Source organism: Trichoplusia ni, chromosome 1 (assembly GCF_003590095.1).
Source record: "Trichoplusia ni isolate ovarian cell line Hi5 chromosome 1, tn1, whole genome shotgun sequence".
NCBI lineage: Eukaryota > Metazoa > Arthropoda > Insecta > Lepidoptera > Noctuidae > Trichoplusia > Trichoplusia ni.
The window spans coordinates 1,014,643-1,032,874 of record NC_039478.1 but is presented as its reverse complement, the minus strand read 5'-3'; the positions used below and the strand labels follow the sequence as shown (position 1 = coordinate 1,032,874).

The following is an 18,232-nucleotide window of genomic DNA, read 5'->3' as shown; positions in this document are numbered from 1 at the left end:
CATGCAAGTACGTTTCAGTGCAGATTCTTTTTATGAATAGTTGCTCCGAGTTTGTGGTTGATATCAAAGAGGCTAGAGCTTTAAGAAGGTTTTTCTGTAGATTATTTACACACGGGAACCACTGTCTTTTTACCTGCATACTATGTTGACTTTTTCTAACTTGGTAGGGCTGTACCTGCCTACTACCACTACAACTAAAGTAGATACCTACCTATTATACAGACTATTATATGAGTGAGTCGTTGACAGAGTTACCCTGTCCATACGAATTATTTGAAGTGGATGTTTTACAGAAAATGACATATTTTGGGTTATCATTATGACACAAAACACTTATTTAGATGAACACATTACATTAAGATGCTTTGTGCTTGCAATTTGCTTCCAACTATTCATCAATAATACTCCAATATGCCATCTAGTCAGCTCAGTATTCGTTAAGCCGTCACACATCGTTGGATGTTACAAACCAAGATAAAGTCTCCAACGCCGCATTCCGGATTTGATACTTATCGTAAGTACTTTTTTGAAGCCTCAACTTGTCATCCACATAACATATGTCATTTAAATGTTCTAGAAAATCCTCTCCACAAAAGGTCCGAACTTCTTGGTTCTGGAGACGCTTAAAGAAAATATAAAGATAGTAAGAATATTTTAAAGATACCAAAAAAATGGAATACCCGCAGAATAAAGCTCCTGTTCCGCATTTTTTTTCTTTTCACTGGTAAAAGAAATGCTACTGTTATTTTTCCCAGAAGACAACAAAAAAGGTTAAGAAATATGCTGATGGTAAAACTTACATCAAGCAAAAACAATACTCGAATATTTTTTGTAAATCCTTTTATTGGTTATTGGGAATATATCCCGGATCACATTGTGTAACTACAATATTTTAAGTGTCGTTAGCGTAGTTATCATGTCGATAACGGCTACACACAGATACGTAGCTTATCTTAAGCCAGACCCATTAATCAATTTGTTATTCAAACAAACAAGTTCAGTGTATGTTTCGTTTGATCACTAAGCGTTGTAACACACTTAGTTTCATTACGTATCATAAGTTCTTTCTAACTACTTCTCTTTGATGCTGCTACAGTCTCATAAGTGCTAAGTTCTTGTGATTCTTCTTGAGGCTTTAAGCACATCCTGCTTTATAAATAATATCTCCATACCCATCAAGTATTATGCAGGCATAAGACTGTACCAGCGTCGGTAAGAACAGTTAGTTACATCAGGTACAAGCGAGGGCCCGACTTATTCACATAGGTACGCTGGTTCCATAATTAACGATTTGGCTACCTACCTACACATGTTGACACGAACAAAGCTCAGTCTCACAATTTCAAGTTGCTTCTACAAATATGGTCGAACTATCATCCAAATTATGAACTTTAGATTATCTGAAACTAGACACTCAGCGAAATCTGCAAGCAATAACTATTTTCTATAAAATCATTTTTTATTATAGGTACAGTAATATCAGTCGCATTTTTATTAACTGTCACTTTGTAGGTACGAGATAGACTACAATCATATTTTTCTTATTAAACCTCGAACTCGTAATAGGGTGGGTACAACAGCGTCCTCAATTCACTCCGCAATCAATTCATAATTATTCAATGACAAATAGTCAATTAAAATGCATATATATAAAATAAAATTCAATAACAAATTGTTACCTATAAAATCATTAAATTGTAAACGCGATTTCAAATTGAAAATTCACTTTATTATTTGTATTATGACATTTGGTATGGAATCGAGACACTGCCCGTACCCGCACCACAAGTTCATTCGCATAATACGAGTCCTATTTCTTACAAAGCACCTTAAGAAATAATTTCCAATATATAAACAAATATAGATTTAGACAAAATAATTCCAATATCTTATAAACAGCTAGTTGTACTTTTAATTACATAATTATACTGTGTTAAATACGATGTTGTAAATATATAACTGAATGTCTCATGTCATAAATATTGCAATACAAAATATTGAGAATCTGTCTATCACTTTAAATGGCTATAAAATTGTTAAAACAAAATCTAATAACAAAAACGTAACTGCAAATAATTTCAATACATATTATTGTAAGACAATAATTTCTGCGAAGTCACAATTTAGGAACAATACAATTAACATAAATAAAGCTTTACATTCGAAAAACTAGAAGCACTGAGAACGTTCCAAAAGGTTTGATCTCTTTGTTCACCCATCACTAAACAAAACGTCTATCGTACACCTGGAACTTACTAATTGATCTACAACACATATACAAATATCATTGTTACGGATTACAATTTATGCATTAATTTACAACTCATTGATATGTAACACTATATACAATATTTTCAAGTATGCATTACTGTAATAATATAAATCACTTTCTCTGTAATAAATAAAAATGCTGTATACAAACAAAAAGAAGCACTATATTAAATACAATATCTAATGCAATTTATACAAATATACATCAAGTAAAGAAGTTGTAAAAACACATGTACTAATTAAAGGTGGTCCAGCCTTTGGGGACAGTGTTGGCGGGGTCCGGCCGAGCGCTCGAGCCTGCCGAATAGTCTAACAAACCGAATTGGCTAAAATCTAGTCCGTATTCGTGTAAGAGAGCACTATCTGTAGACTTGATTTGTTCGACTTTCTGACTTTTGTCACGACACTTGAGTGGATCGAAATCTTCTAGGTCTGTCGGCGAATCATCCAGTTTAATGAGATCAGAATCAGAGCCACACGACTGAAAAAGAAATATGTGAGTTAAACAAGCACAAAGCGAGACACATCCCGAGTAGGCTTCTGTACCTATTTCAATGAGGGTAGTCAAAAATTAGATGTCAAAGTAGGCGAAGTTAATTTAAGGACATTTCTCGCTCTGATGACTTATTCTCGTTAGTGGAGCTCGTTTCATTTGCTTATTTCCAATTCACCGTAGAACAAAAATGTAAATAAGGGATTATTCAAAAAATATATAGTCACAGCATGCGCGTTATCTTTTACAATTCTAAACAATAATATGAAAAACAAACAAGCGGACAACAGCAATCTGGTAATATTCATAGCATGCAGATACATAATACAATACAATGGTTGTATGTGTAATAAAATAGAAAATTCAGCATTCCGGCTGTTCGAAATGGACAATTTTATAAAATATTTCTATATCAAACCAAATTGGACCAGAATAAATTATATCCCTGGATTACTAGACTTTAAAGGTTACTGATTAAAACGTTTTTTAATATCCTATCTGTTTTATACTTTTTAATATATCATGTGCAACGCCACATGATTTCTTAAATAAGTTACAACGATTTAGTCATTAATTAGTGCAGCAGAAATATTTTTATGTTAGTAAACTTCCTTTAGTGCAACGACATCAAACTTAATTAGTCAAATTAGTTTGCCCGTGTTAATTAATTAAATATTGGTGATTTGGACAAAACAAGTAAGATCACAGGTGCAAACTTTATAAGTAAATGTCTTTTTTATTTGAGTAATTGAAATAAAAGTGCGAGGTAGAATATGGACCCAAGGTTTAGAGACGTTGAGACTATCATCGTCCTAATTTTGCATAAACTGGTAATAACAGAAAACTTTTAGCAAATCAGTCCTTGATTTTTCTTTTGTTTCAGTGCAGTCGCTCAACGCCTCTTTGTAATATAAAGACTGTCCTCAGTAAAGTATTACCACAGCCTTGTAATCGCTTCAATGTATATCTACTGCTATAAAATAAAAATCCATAATTTATGCATACTTAGGTATATTTAGTAACATGCATTTGCAAGTTCTATGTAAGCATGATCTTGCTATAGGACGACAGATAGTGAATTATATACAAGTGCTCGTGCCATAATATATTTATATAAATATATGATAAGAATACAAAATACAGAGACGTACCGTTCTTCTTCCCACTAGTTATATTGTTTAAGTGACATCAAAATATTTCATGCAGATCGCAACGTCCACATTTCATTTTACTTTTCAGTACTTGTTAATCTAACCTTAAACAATCTAGCATCACAATATGAGATCATTTATAATTATACTTATACATCATAGTCCATGGTCAAAACGCCAATAGGCAATATCGACTTAGTACTCAACCACGTACAAAAATATAAAGCTTAGCCTTATTTATTATAATACGCTACAGCGTCTAACGCATTTTGAGTGATAATTCAAAGTATATTTATGATAATTATTAGTGACAATAAAGTAAAAATTTATAAAAAAACATGTTCAATAGAACTAGTAGGAACGTTTCTATATAAATGTCAGCGGTAACAAAATAGTTCTAGAAAATAGTGTCTTAGTAAAAACTTAAGCATTTAACTTAAGCTTTTAAGTAGAAAGCAAGGTGAAAATATAATTATTTAACATTCTCATTATAATTAGCTAATTATGTTTAAGTACTGGTCAAGATCTAAACGTAACAGATTTAAAATTTGGCATTAGTCAGCACACGTCACGATTATTCGGGAGCTTTTATACCGAATTGTTAACTGAGTTGGACACAAGGATCGCTTAGCACTTATCACTTTTTACACAAATTTCAATTCCATATTTACCTTTTAAAAAGAAACGAACGACTATTGTCGTAGCTTCTCAACGACTTAAGTGAAGTCACAATGATTTCGTGTCATCTGGCAAACGATTGCACAATGTAGAATAATATTTCGTTACTCTCTTCAATCATGTATATATCATGCACAGCGGTAACTTTGCGGATTTGATTACTAATGTACAATCAATGTATAGTCTTGTACTTCACAACACCTTTCCACCATGCTTAATATTAAAAAGGCAAATAAGTTCACAGAAGTGGTAGATAAATGTAGTGAGGAATAGGGGGATCTTGCGTGTTAGATAAATATTATTATTTCTTAATCATGAACAGTAGATTATATATTTTATATTAATGTTTAAGTAAATATATAGTCAAACTTCGTGAGTTAGTGCAAACATTTCACTCTTGGAGCTCAAGGCACGTACGCTATCATTTTCTGTTTTATAACAAGGTACAAAATCGATATGATTACAAATGTGCATATCAGAATTACCTCTTGAACTTTCCCCTTGAAGGAAGGTAGGTGTGCGGCGAGCCGCGGCCGCGCGCCCTCTAGGCTGGGCCTACCTACTGCGGGGGCCGCGAGCTGCCGCGCGGTGCCGTTACATGGCGGTGGCGCGCTCGTTTGAGACATTTTTCTCTGATTTGTCGACAGGGTCAATTTTAATTTTGCCTTGTCATTGCCTTCTGTGAAGCGTATCGTGCTGGTATGGAAGTCTGGCGTAGTTTTCACATCGTTTTTTGTGATTTTACTGACAAAGTGTAGATTTTGAAGCGTCGCGGCTGGCGTCGCGCGCGGTGGCGGCTTGGGCGCATCAGACAAATCAATTAGTTTCCTCGTGGAAATTATTGGGTAACGGACTGGGAGTTGGGGACGTTCCGGTAACCGGGGTGGGAGACATGGTGACAGTGTTTTCTGCAAAATAAAATTAAATAATGTGCCACGGTGCTCCTAGGAGCGTACATGCTAGTAACGCATTCACATGATACTGAACAATATGGACAGAACTAATAACTAAGCATCGGGTGTACGGAAGCCTGTTACATAGGTATGTCAATAAATAAGCATAACAAGATTTCATACGACAGATATGGATGCGATACCTTTTTAAAATAAAGTAAGCCAACATCACTAATGTAACAAACTACAATATCAAATGAGAACAAAAATCGAAACCATAATTTCAAAAAGGTATCTAATATGACACAGCTATTTATGAAAAAATGTAATCACTCTTTCGATACGAGTTCAAAAAGCATATTTATAAAATTGCTTTACCCCAAACGATACATACTAAGAAAACCAATTGCAAATTTATTCTAACGGCGTAACTCAATTTGAATCACTCAGATGAGAGCTTGTACCAACTGTAATCATAATAACCCACTAATCTAATAACTTACATGAAGATTCTAAACGAGAGATGACTGCCATACGAAATTTACATATGCAAAGTGGCGTATCGAAAGTCGTGATTCTATACTAACAAGCATGACGAACTGACAGGAGAACACAAGCGTCTAACAAGTGGCTACAAGGACGACATCTACATTCACAGTAATAGAGTGCAAAGTCGCTTGTCACTTACTGCTTTGTCTGGAAGACTGATTTCAGAGTTGTGCGAACTGTTGGGGAAGCTGTCGCGGCGTTGTGCGTTCTTGTTGGCGAAGAGGTACTCCATCTCGGTGAGGAGATCGAGCGGGAGCGCGGGCGGGGCGCCCCGCGGCGGCGGCGCGTCGTGCGCGGGCGTCGAGTCCGACGAGTCCGACGACACCGGCGTTGCGGACCCGCACGAAAACCTGCACAAGCACAAAACTATTGTTACAATTTGTCCTGACATCATTCTAGCTAGATAGCAAGATACCAGCCGGCGATGCAGGGAAAAAGTGCATAAACGTGTGCGCAAGCGCAGGTGCACAGAACCCGATGTGCTTCCCAATACACATTTAATTTTAAAAAGCACACAACATTCGAAAACTCAATTCGTGCTTTGTGATACTGCTAGGCTATCCCAGCTTCAAAGTTGTACAATTATAAAGTCAGTTTAATAACTACTAGTCTAGTTGTGCGTTCTTTTCGTCATGAAGAAGAAACTTACTATTCGCTGTTTCATGATTAGATACTATTTTAAAGACAATTTTATTACATTTTTCCATTTTTCTTTGTTGTTGCATCCTTTAATATAATGTCAACGTAATGTGGCGTGGATTATTTTTCAAGCCCAACAGGGTCCACAATTGCTACTTAGTTACATTTAAGACCGAAATACATTGTAGAGTCAAATAAACTTTTGAGTAACTTATGGTATTTCTTACTTATGTTACGTAAAAAATACTGGAAATAAAGCTTTTTGTTTTTAATCTCGTTATATTTACCTGCTATCGTCCGTAGTGTTTATAGATGACGGACGCGACCCTGTCCTAGGTATTTTATTCTTCAGGCCTTTAACCGCCGATTTCATATTCTTACCACCTTGACGGACCTAAATCAACAGTAACTTTACATTAGAATCATAAATTACATGTAACAAAATCTGAAACGAATAACATGCGATAATTCGATTATTTAATTAAGTACTTTATTGTGCATAAGAAATCTGAAATAACGATTCGTTTACGGCACTAAATAGAACAATAAATGTAATAACTAACAACTACTGACGTTTTTAAAATGAAAATGCTTTTTTGTAGGTATTTTTTCAAATGAAAAAAAAACTTACAAAGCATTTTTAGATCTCAGATTAATAATAGTGAATTCATACTTTTTGCTTTCAAACCTAAAATTACAACGAACTGTGGCAACCAGCAGGACTGGTAATTATATATTAAAATTTTAACATAAACGACACAACAATCTTTGATAACTTTAAAGTTTTGTGCAAACCTTACACAACCAATATATATCATTGGTTTTCCTCGATTAATTTTACATTAACTAATGTAGCATTCTTTAAGTTTTAGCAGCCACTTTCTAAACCCTTATTTAATGTACAAACCGTTTTACTATCATTTTAGTGAAGAGAATCGTCTGTTTGAAAGGATTTCAGAATAACATTATTAATAAACAAGTACTATATTTGCCTTTTTATCAGTTATATAGTTATATATGTACGGAAAGTATGGTCGAAACGGTATAACAATTACGCATAATACGTTTGTGGAACGAGTGCATTGTAATTCTTAACGTGATACGCGATTGCATGCAATAAACAGTGTCGTATATAGCCAGAAGAGAACGGGACCCAGTGCAGGATATATTAAATTTAAATTTTGAAAGCATCTGCTATTCGTAACTTCGTGGAGTTTATACTTTATTCTTACAATAGGCGTCTACGTTGTGAGCTACTCAAGAAAGCAACGGATTCTGTTAAGGACTTTAAACACAGAATAATGCGTCCAACTTCTTAAATGTTTAGTGTCAATGTAAAATCAGACGTAAGACAGTTCGTATAAGAATTAATTCTGTTTTTACTTTTTCACCTTAACAATAACCGTTGCGTCCTCCCAATTTTTTTATCTACAGATGGTTTATAGTGACTCTAATTTATACATAGCTTAAAATATTTACAATATGAACAAATAAAATATTTACACTTCTAAACTATATAACAGGAGAAATATATGTATAATGAAAATTATATAAAAATGTGCTTTTTTGTATATTTCTTCGTGTAAAACATATCATATCATAGAAATATCGATCAAGCAACACACATTTTGTCTTATATATCATGCATTAAATAACAATCATAAATATTTCAATAAACTTACGATAATAATATTTTTTTAATATAAATACAATAATAAATTGAGACCAAAACCATATACATAAGAAATAAATGCAATACATAAGCTTGAAAATGACAATATACATTGTTAATATATATACATTATAAATATACAAGACAGAGCCGATTAAAAAGGAATACAAATTAATACATATACACAGGCTGTACACCGTAATACCATCACCTTGAAAAAAAAAACATAATGTCTACATAATTTACATTAAAAGTATTCTCCACCAAGTTATGTATAACAGTGCAGTAACATCAGACAGATACAACGTTCACTAGGACTCACCGTTTTGACCGCCGATTGCATTGCTGGGTTTGCCTGTAAATAGTCATATTTTAAAGCTAAAAGAAAATCTCGCTCCAAAGGGTACTTACAGCATGCATGCATAGAGGTTAGTCTTTTAAGGTTATTACACAACGATAGTTTCCACAATTGTTGACGTTTATTTTTTAATATTTTTTATGCAATGTGGAGTGTTTGTAAAGAATTGAGTATAGACTTATGTTATTTAATATTTATATAAAGTATATTTTACATAATACGTTTTAGCTAGACAACATTAATATAGATCAGAGTCAATAGAAGTGAACTGTGATAATCATATTTCACTGGCTAACCTCTGATTTTGGTAGTTACAGAAATATGTCTGCATACACTTTTCGAGTATCTTTTATTTCAATCTATTTATATAATTACGAGTAAGTACACATGATGGCAATATTACAGCATAAATTCATAGAAATATGTGAGGAAAAGCTTTTCGTTGGTTTTCCGTTAAGATGTATGCTGAAGATAAGGATGTATAATATAAAGAGTTAACCATTTTCATTTCATTCCATCATAAAAAGTTGCACCTATTTTGGACACGTTAACAAGTTACTTGCAATGTTGTATCGTAGAGAAGATGTTCATATACTATTTAAACGAATTAAAAATAATGTTTTATTTCTATCCATTAATTTCATGAAGAAAGTTAAGAAAATGTTTACGTCCTAAGTTTAGACTCTTATTTTAAAACTTTAGTTACGTGTTGTTAATTGTTTAGTAGATATATCCTGACATTAACGATAACACAGCAAAATTTTATTTCATCCGTCATTTGATACCAAATACGACAGTTATTGAAAGTGTAATCAAACAGAGAAGTGAGAGCGCAGTCGCAAAATGAAAAACGTATTTTAGTAGAAACGTAATTTGGAAAAAGCTAATATTATCCATTAATCTACATGGCGGGTGAAAATGTACACAGATTGAAAACCTATTGTTACAAAACGTGCGATGAAAACACAACACACAAGAAGATGATATATTAAAAATAGATATATATACTATAGATATATATATACACATGAAGTTTTTTAGAAATTATAAAAGCTGTTAATATACAAATATAGATAATCTGTTTAATAGAAAAAAAGATTGTCATATCAGACGTGTATTTGCAACAATGGTATTCCGTATTCGCTCGTGACTACCATCAATTATGTCGATGATAAAACAGCCAGCAAGTCTCACGCAAAATTAATAATAAAATACATACGTTGATCTACTTTCTATTATTTCGTATTATATAAATGATTTTTACACGACGAGTAAGCACGCATTACGTGTATCATTTTGAGTTTTTAATATTGTTGATTTGAATTATCGATCAATTATAATCGATTGACAGACGACATAAAGTATAAAGTTCTGCGTTTAAACGACAAAATTGGAACAATTAAAACTATAAAAAATGGCCAGTTATTTTTTTTGATTGCTTTGAAGCAGGGTAAGAATAATCCTACTACTATTATAAAGGCGAAAGTTTGTAAGTATGGATGTATGGATGTTTGTTACTCTTTTACGTAAAAACTACTGAATGGATTTGAATGAAACTTTACCACAATATAGCTTATACATCAGAATAACACATAGGCTACAATTTTTGAGGTTTCTAGTGTGAGGTCGTAAAAAAACACAATTTTGCGCTTACATTGCAAACGCTGACTGAATCCTACAAGATAGATAGAAGGCAGATAGATAGATAGAAGGCAGGTATAAATTATATCTTCTAACCACGCGGACGAAGTCGCGGGCAACAGCTAGTATATATATATATTATCACAGCGTATTAACGTAATGATCACAAGCATTTTGTTAAAAGCAGTAAAGTTAAAAAAATATTTTACAACAAAACTAAAAAAAACATACCAAGCAGCAAAATAAAAGGCAGATGTTTAAATTACCTTGTCTTTCATATTTTTGAAGAAGGCCCCGCCTTCTTTTTTGACAGTTTTAGCCCAGTCTCTGTACTGCTGTTTCAGCTTCTGCCCGCTACCAGTATTCAGCTTGTCGGCATAATGGTTGCACTCCACTTCGAACTCGTCATTGAAACCGCGCCCAGAGTTAAGCAGATCCAATCTCTCGTCAATAAACTGTCAAAGGTATATTTCGTTTGCTAATGCGTATGTTATGGAATATTGAACCTAATATCGATCATATTTAGGTTCCAAATATAAAAGCTCATACAGTGTTTGCATATTTTACATTGGTATTAAAATAAATGTATGATTTGAGATAAATGGTAATGAAAATCATATAATACACTTACCTGGCGAAATATTTGTGATTGTAATATTTTTTTAAGGAATGGTTGCATGTTTTTTCTCGTCCTAATAAAAGCTTCTGGATTAAAAGTTATCAGCTGACCATTCTCAATCCTAAGACAAACAATAAGTACTAATTTAATAATATTTTTTACATCGTAGTAATATTTTGAATTGATTGATTGAAAAATTGATATTAAACCATCTAGTCTTATATATTTATTCAAAGGACATTTATTGGTTTTGATGGATTTAGATTATTAAACTACGGTAAATAGAAATATATAACACATACACACATTACGATCATACAAAACATTCTAGCAAAAACAATGTTAATTGTTACTACATTTATACAAGCTTATGGTATTTATAACGATTCACACAAATAGCTTACTTAATAGCATCACGATATCCACCTATCAAACACACAAGCGCGCGCAGAAACGCACGGGACACAGCATCACCCAGAGCATTCTTATCACTTAAAGCTTTTTTCAAACTTGACACCTGAAAGTAACAATAATTATTGTTAATAAACAAAACCCCATAAAATTCATTAATATTAAATTAAATTTTATATATTTTTTTTTAAGTAAAATAACATTACTAAAAGTCAGTTCTCTAAATGTTAAAATTTTGATGAATTTCGGTTCTATTAGAAAGTCACCCAGTTTTTAACATTTATTTTGTGTTGGAAGTTTAGTTAACTTACCAGATCAGAGGGAAGACTTTCCAAATCATTGAAGGGGGTTCTCAGCTCGTTCGCATCTACATCTAATATAACCACATCACCAATTTCTGACATTCTCACACTCTGAAATACAATAGAAAAATATATATTTAGGTTCAACAAAATACATGTGCATCTTGGTTGATATTGAGGCAAAAAAATTTAGTGATCAAGATCACATATATACAGATTGAATTTTACCTCCATCACACTCCTAGGAACTCCAATAAGAAATGGCATTGGCGCCAACAAGTAATCAACAAGATGTTTCGGCAGAATAGGAATGAATATATGTTGCCATGACATTGGGAAGAGCGTAGCGTTCGCGGCCTGCACGCACGCTGACAATCTCGAAGGCTTCGTAGCGACTATCGCCACTCTTCGCTCATGGAGTAACGCTGCCCACAACCCAGCCATGCACTTCGTGTCCATGGCACTGAAGTATTCCGTTAAGTTGCACTGTAAACAACAAATTAAACATTTTACGAGCAACATTTTAAAGCACCAGTACTGATAAAATTATTACACTAGCAGATGAAAACCATACTCACATTTTCTGGAATACTTGGTAGTTTATTGTCAGGACACTGGCATGTGAAAACGCTGTGACCTGCATTGTAGGTCACTTTGAGCGTGTGCCCGGGCATAGGCGGCCTTATACGACATGCTTCTAGAAATGAAGTCAATTCCCCTCTTTCTGGACTATTTATTAAATTTGCAATACAATTGAGTAACCTGAAAAGGAAAAGGATTTCTGTAATAATACTCCTAATTATATTAACTGGAACATGGCTGTTATTCATAACTCAATTTAAATAATTCGCAAATATGATGGTAAGCTCTTTTTGAATACTCATTCGCATAATATGGTCGCCGAGGTCGTCCGCCGCGAAGTATCATTACCCTAGTGTTCTAGTCAAATATGCGGGGCGCACCTGGCCAGAAATCGCAAAAGATAGGGATAGAGACTTGATAGAGGTCTGGACGAAAAATGGGAGGCCTTTGCCCAGCAAAGGGATCAAAAATCGGATATTAAAAAAAATCTTATAGAGAAGTTATAGTAAACTAAACTTTCGCCATGGTATAATTACAAAGTGCGGGATAAAACATTATACGCATACATAGATAGGTGTACAGCAAATGATTCAATTCATTGTTAAGAGATTTCACTTCTGACCTTTATTGTTATGAGATATTTAAGGTTGAATAGAAGGTTTCAAAGCTCATCGGCATATTTCCTTTGTTGTCACTCAGAACAGCATTAATATGGGTGTGTCATTAATAAGTGAAATGATGTCAGATCACAGAAATAAATGACCAATATTTAAGCTATAGATTGGTATAATATACCTTTAGCAAACAACAAACATAAGTAAGCACTAGCCACAAGATATTAAATCAGCAAGCATTGTCTTTTTTAAAGATTTCGCAACTGCATTGAAAATAGTCACATAATTGGCACAGCTTATAAATATTCAAAACACAAATACATCATGACTTGAGTTTTTATTTGACAATCAACTCTTGCATTCATAAAATGGTCTTGATATACAACACAACTAAAGTATTTTTTTATAATAATAGACTTATGATTATGGTGAAACTTTCCTTAAAGAAATATAATATTTAACTTTGCCAAACTTTGAATGATAAAAGAACTAATTTAAATCACACTATCAATATGGCTCAAAAACAGAACAAAGATACCCAGGCATTAAGTTTCAACAGAGAATTAATATTTTTAGAGTAGAAAAGAAATGCTTATAAGCCATACTTACTTGTAAAATATGTCATGCCATGGTAAATGTGATAACAACACTTGAGCTGTGTTCGCTTTGGGGTCATATCGGCAAAAACAAAACGTGTACTTGGAATCCTCTGAGGTCAACACAAACGAATAGTGTTGTGCAAATGAACTGAAAATAAGAAATAATGTAGATGTTAATCAAATATTTACATTCCTAGAATATATTTTCAAAGTAAGTCATAACTGGCGATAAAATCCATAAAAGTAGTTTCATTTCAATGTCTAACATTCGCGTAAACCTAAGAAACCACTACGTCATTACTGTTTTATGAAGAAATAATTAACAAAAAACTACTTACTTTTCTAGCTGACATGGAAATGTAAATTTTGGTATATTTTTCAACTCCTCTTCATTTCTATATGATTCTGGATATTTTCGAGTAATATAAGGTTCCCTTTGATTATCACCTGGTGATACTTCACAAAATAATTCAAATAAGAAGCGTACCGTGTCTCTGAAATCAGAAAATAGTTGATAAACCTTATGACTAATTGCCATAATTGTTCATGATTTAGTTTATCTAAAATACTTATGACCTTCGGCAGTTCATTCTATCATGGTTGTACAGTACATTAAATATATTATCTCACATATTAGTCATACTGCCTCGCGATCATGTGTCAAATGAGCCAAGATCAGTCACAGTTGGATACACTCACTGTAGTTAACCGAGGATATACTGGAATAAGTATCTTTCAACAGTGTATACAGTATAATGCTTGAACTATATTCTTAACATGTGTGACAGATTCATGTTATTATAGATAAAATGCTTGTAATATTTTATATCATAGTTGTTGAATATGTTTTTTAAGCAAATGTTTCGCAATTAAATAAAGATGCTCTCATTTCACACACCTCATTTTTATTAGTTTTATTATTTTCTATCTCACAATAAAAAATAATAAGTCAAATTAAAATGTATACTCAAATAATTGTGATTTTCAATAAATTTACTAAAGAATAAATTATCTTAATCAAGTTTGTCTGGTCTAATAATATATTATACTAAAAAATCGATTGTGAAACGTATTTGGTAAATAAGAACAAGGGTTAGAACTATTTCTCATTGTTTTAATGTAATAAATCAAAACAAACTTTGCTTGGGAATAAAAAATATTTTAGCTGGACCCCATTACAGGAAACGAACAATATCAACGGACGACACGGATTGAGACTCTTATCAAGCGTTGAGAGCAATCGTTCATACAATACTGAAAGGTAAATAATACTAAAAAGCAAGATGGAGTTACATGATGTTCTGCTTCAAAATACCAAGTTCAAGAGGTTAAGCGTATTCTGTCCTGAATGTATGCAACTTAAGAATGAAAAAGACAATAGTGCAATATAGTAAAAAAGTTGTCAAAATGTTAATAATTACCTTATTCTGGAACCCATGTCTCGACGTGGAGCATATGAAATTTTGATTACATCTTCCACACTACCCCAGCGCCAGTATAGTATTAAAAAATACACTTTTCAGGAAACATCACAAGCCATAGAAAACTACCTTCGAATGGTGTAAAACATTTTTTGAGAATTTTACCTCTCTATTTCCAAACTATTACGAAAGACGGACGATGTTACTGCCTCTTTCCAGACCCAGCAATATTATTAATTGACTAATTACAACATGAGATCACACTATCTCTGTTACTAATACAGGAAGAGGACAACCAACGATACATAGTTAATGCTAAAAATGTAGACACTCCGACTTTGCTTTGACTATGGAACATCACACGTCGACAGACGACTACCACGTTCCGTTTTACGCAGAAATACGAAGATCGATTTTGACATTGCGATCGATAATAATTATAATTATATTATCCATACATTGTACACTACATACTGGTACTATCTGTTAAAATATTTCATTGTATTCGTAATGGTTTTAAACAAACTTCTTCCATCAAACTTAAAAGCGTTAAAATTTTGTATTTCTAAGAACATTCTATAACATTTTACTTCATTATTTATATTTGCATACAGGTATCGTGTTTTTAAAAATGTGTTTAATGCTAAATAATGACGTTTAAATGTAGTAGGAGGCAGCAGTAGGTGGACAAGGGCTGAGGATGATAATGATGAATGAAGTTTGAAATGTATCAAGCATCATTCCGAGCCCACTTTTAAACTACGGCGGTAACAGTTATTGTTTGACATCAATAGATAGCTTTTCAAAAGAAATAATATACGAAATGGAGGTGAATTTAAAGTGAAAAGTATGAAAAAGACACAAACAGTTTCATGCAAGAAAACACATCTTTAAATAAGCAGTAGATACACTTATACTTATAAAGACTACCATACTAAGCACAGGTTCCATTACTGTTACGCAATTTCAAAAAGTAGGTAGGCCTATTATTCATGCCAATGTTTCAATAGTTTTTCTCCCTATTTTCCACTTGTAGGTATAATACTGCCATTTACTTGTATATAGCTGTGCAGCTCGCACTCATATGACGCACATACTCGCTACCATGTGTAGTGCGCAGGCAATTTATATCTATTGAATGCGGAGGGTCTTTTTATTATTACATCCACGTAGCCACGCTAAGGTACTTACCTCGACACATATACCTAAGATGTAGATAGATCTCAGAAAACACTTCTAGTAAGAGATTATTCAAGCTCTGTTCGCTACCAAAAAAAGTGAGGAAGGTTCTCTTGATTTACCCAATTACGAAGACACAAATAGGTGTTCCTAATGCTATAAGCATTTTCGTAGGTAAAACGCTAGTACCTCAATGCTAAAATATGATCCAGAAGGTAGACATCCTTCTGGACCATATTTTAAAAGTTTGATTTGATAATTAAGCAGTAAACTAGCATAAGTAGATAGTACAAATATTTTTCCCATTCGGGGAGTAACAAGCAATAGTTCGTGCAGCGATAGTTAGGCGCTAGCGGTATTAGTGGTAGTAGGAAGGTACGTTACTTAATATTAAAGAACAATAATGAGCATCTTTGCTTACTTGAACTGTGTTAAAAATGAATTTTATTATATTTTCACCGGTTTTTATACTTCCACTGACAATGTTTGTTTATAAGTCCGGTCTAATTCCCACATTTTATAACTAAACTCACTTACTAGGTAGGTCCTTAGACTTGGGTACCTATTACTAACCTGATGCTTTCGGAATCTGATGGTTGCATACTTTTGATACTTTAGTACAGCCCTTAATCATAAACTAGCAAGGATCCACAAGTCATTCAGTTTTAGGACTCGTTTAGTGAGACGAGGGCTTAGCGCGGCAGAGGCAGAAGGCAGTGGGAGGCAAAAGGCAGTGGCAGCCAGAAGGGACGTATATTTAATTTTATGTCCTCTCTTTTTATAATCGGTACTTACCATTTGGCAAAAATTTGCATGGAGGATACAAGACTTGCTTTTTTTAAACAGTCAGAATCTGTTCAAGTGATAAGTGATAAAAATAACTATTTCTCCGTGTTTTTATATAGAACAAAAATATTCTGATGTGGTTATTTGTACTTTAATTAGGTTGGTATAGCTCTAATTGTACAAAGTAATGAAATACATAAAAATACTTATTACAATACAATAAGTAGGTACTCCTTTCATTTTTAAAAATGGTAGCTTGGTACTAATTTTCGATATAAACCGGAGATTCCTTAAACTCTATAGATTAACAATACTTACCTACTTACATTAGTTTTAACTACGTGATCCTGCCGTTTTTGAACTACCAGTAACAATGGTCTGTAGTTTTGAATTCATCTTTTGTCCTATAAAAACAGTATTATAGGAATGTCGTGGGAATCTTAAAGGTTTCAAGTAGGTACAAGGAGTACTTACTAAGAACAGATATAAAAAGGAAAGTAAGAAATGGAACATTTCTAAAAAAAAATTTCTTTTTCGTAAGTAGTAGTATCGACCCACTGAGCGACACGACGAGGCACGCGGCTGCCGCGGCTGGAGTAGCGCCGGCGCACGTTGCGCGCAACACGACGGGCAACGCGGCTGGCAACGCGGCGGTTAAGGTTCCGCATGCCACCGCGTCTCCCTAAACAACAATTATTTTCTAGTATTTTATCAAGTACAGACATTTAAATATTATAGATTATTCTAACGATACTTCTACGTTGCGAGATGGTGCTGCTACAGACGTGTTAGCCTCTTCACCCACTCTGTACCTCGCGCCGCTCTTCTGCAACGCAGATACGCGTAGACTTGTGCTAGAGCGCTGTAGGCACTGCCCACCGGGGTGTACGCGCCGCCTCTTCTTCGCCAAGACGCCTCACATACAGTTTCTCAAAATCAGGCTTAACCGACCTAAAAGCACGGTATGGAAACGGACTCTCCTTGTATCCTACTAATTATTGAGAGGGATAGTTATGTTTTCCTGTAAAGTGCTACAGGAACAAAACTTGGTATACCATTAATTGAAGACCGATTTGGCTGTCAGGGTGAAGGCTAGGAAATGAATAAAACAAGTATTAATAGACCCTGTACAAATTGATATATTTCTAAAACTACGTGTCTATTTCGCCAGTGTCTTCATTATTTTTTGACAAGCTTACAACCACTTTAAGTAGGTTAGTAGGTAGCAGGTAATGATGTCAGCATACAACCGAACTGAGTGTTACCTAGTTCTTACCTATTTCAACATTTAACATAAAAATACCTCAGAAATATTACAATATTTAACCTAGTTTTTGCATTTTTTGTTTACTACAAAGCGCTAAGTAGACGGTT

At 33.6% G+C, this 18,232-nt stretch overlaps 1 protein-coding gene across 3 annotated transcripts; it reads right to left on the bottom strand.

Moving 5' to 3' along the window:
- Positions 1-825: 825 nt before the first annotated feature.
- LOC113501072 (DENN domain-containing protein 1A-like) lies at positions 826-15,174 on the bottom strand. Of its 3 annotated transcripts, XM_026882112.1 has the most exons (14): positions 14,894-15,174; positions 13,811-13,966; positions 13,483-13,620; positions 12,256-12,439; positions 11,906-12,163; positions 11,687-11,788; positions 11,369-11,481; positions 10,977-11,085; positions 10,612-10,800; positions 8,669-8,701; positions 6,962-7,068; positions 6,175-6,385; positions 5,079-5,501; positions 826-2,752 (listed from the first exon to the last, which is right to left on the bottom strand). In XM_026882112.1, exons 1-14 carry the CDS (start codon positions 14,908-14,910, stop codon positions 2,507-2,509), a joined length of 2,286 nt encoding a protein of 761 aa, XP_026737913.1. In that variant the 5' UTR covers positions 14,911-15,174; the 3' UTR covers positions 826-2,506. The 3 variants fall into 3 exon arrangements, with proteins under 3 accessions (XP_026737913.1, XP_026737988.1, XP_026738065.1); XM_026882187.1 differs by lacking the exon at positions 8,669-8,701; XM_026882264.1 differs by lacking the exon at positions 5,079-5,501 and having other exon boundaries at positions 14,894-15,172.
- Between the last annotated feature and the right edge of the window lie 3,058 nt (positions 15,175-18,232).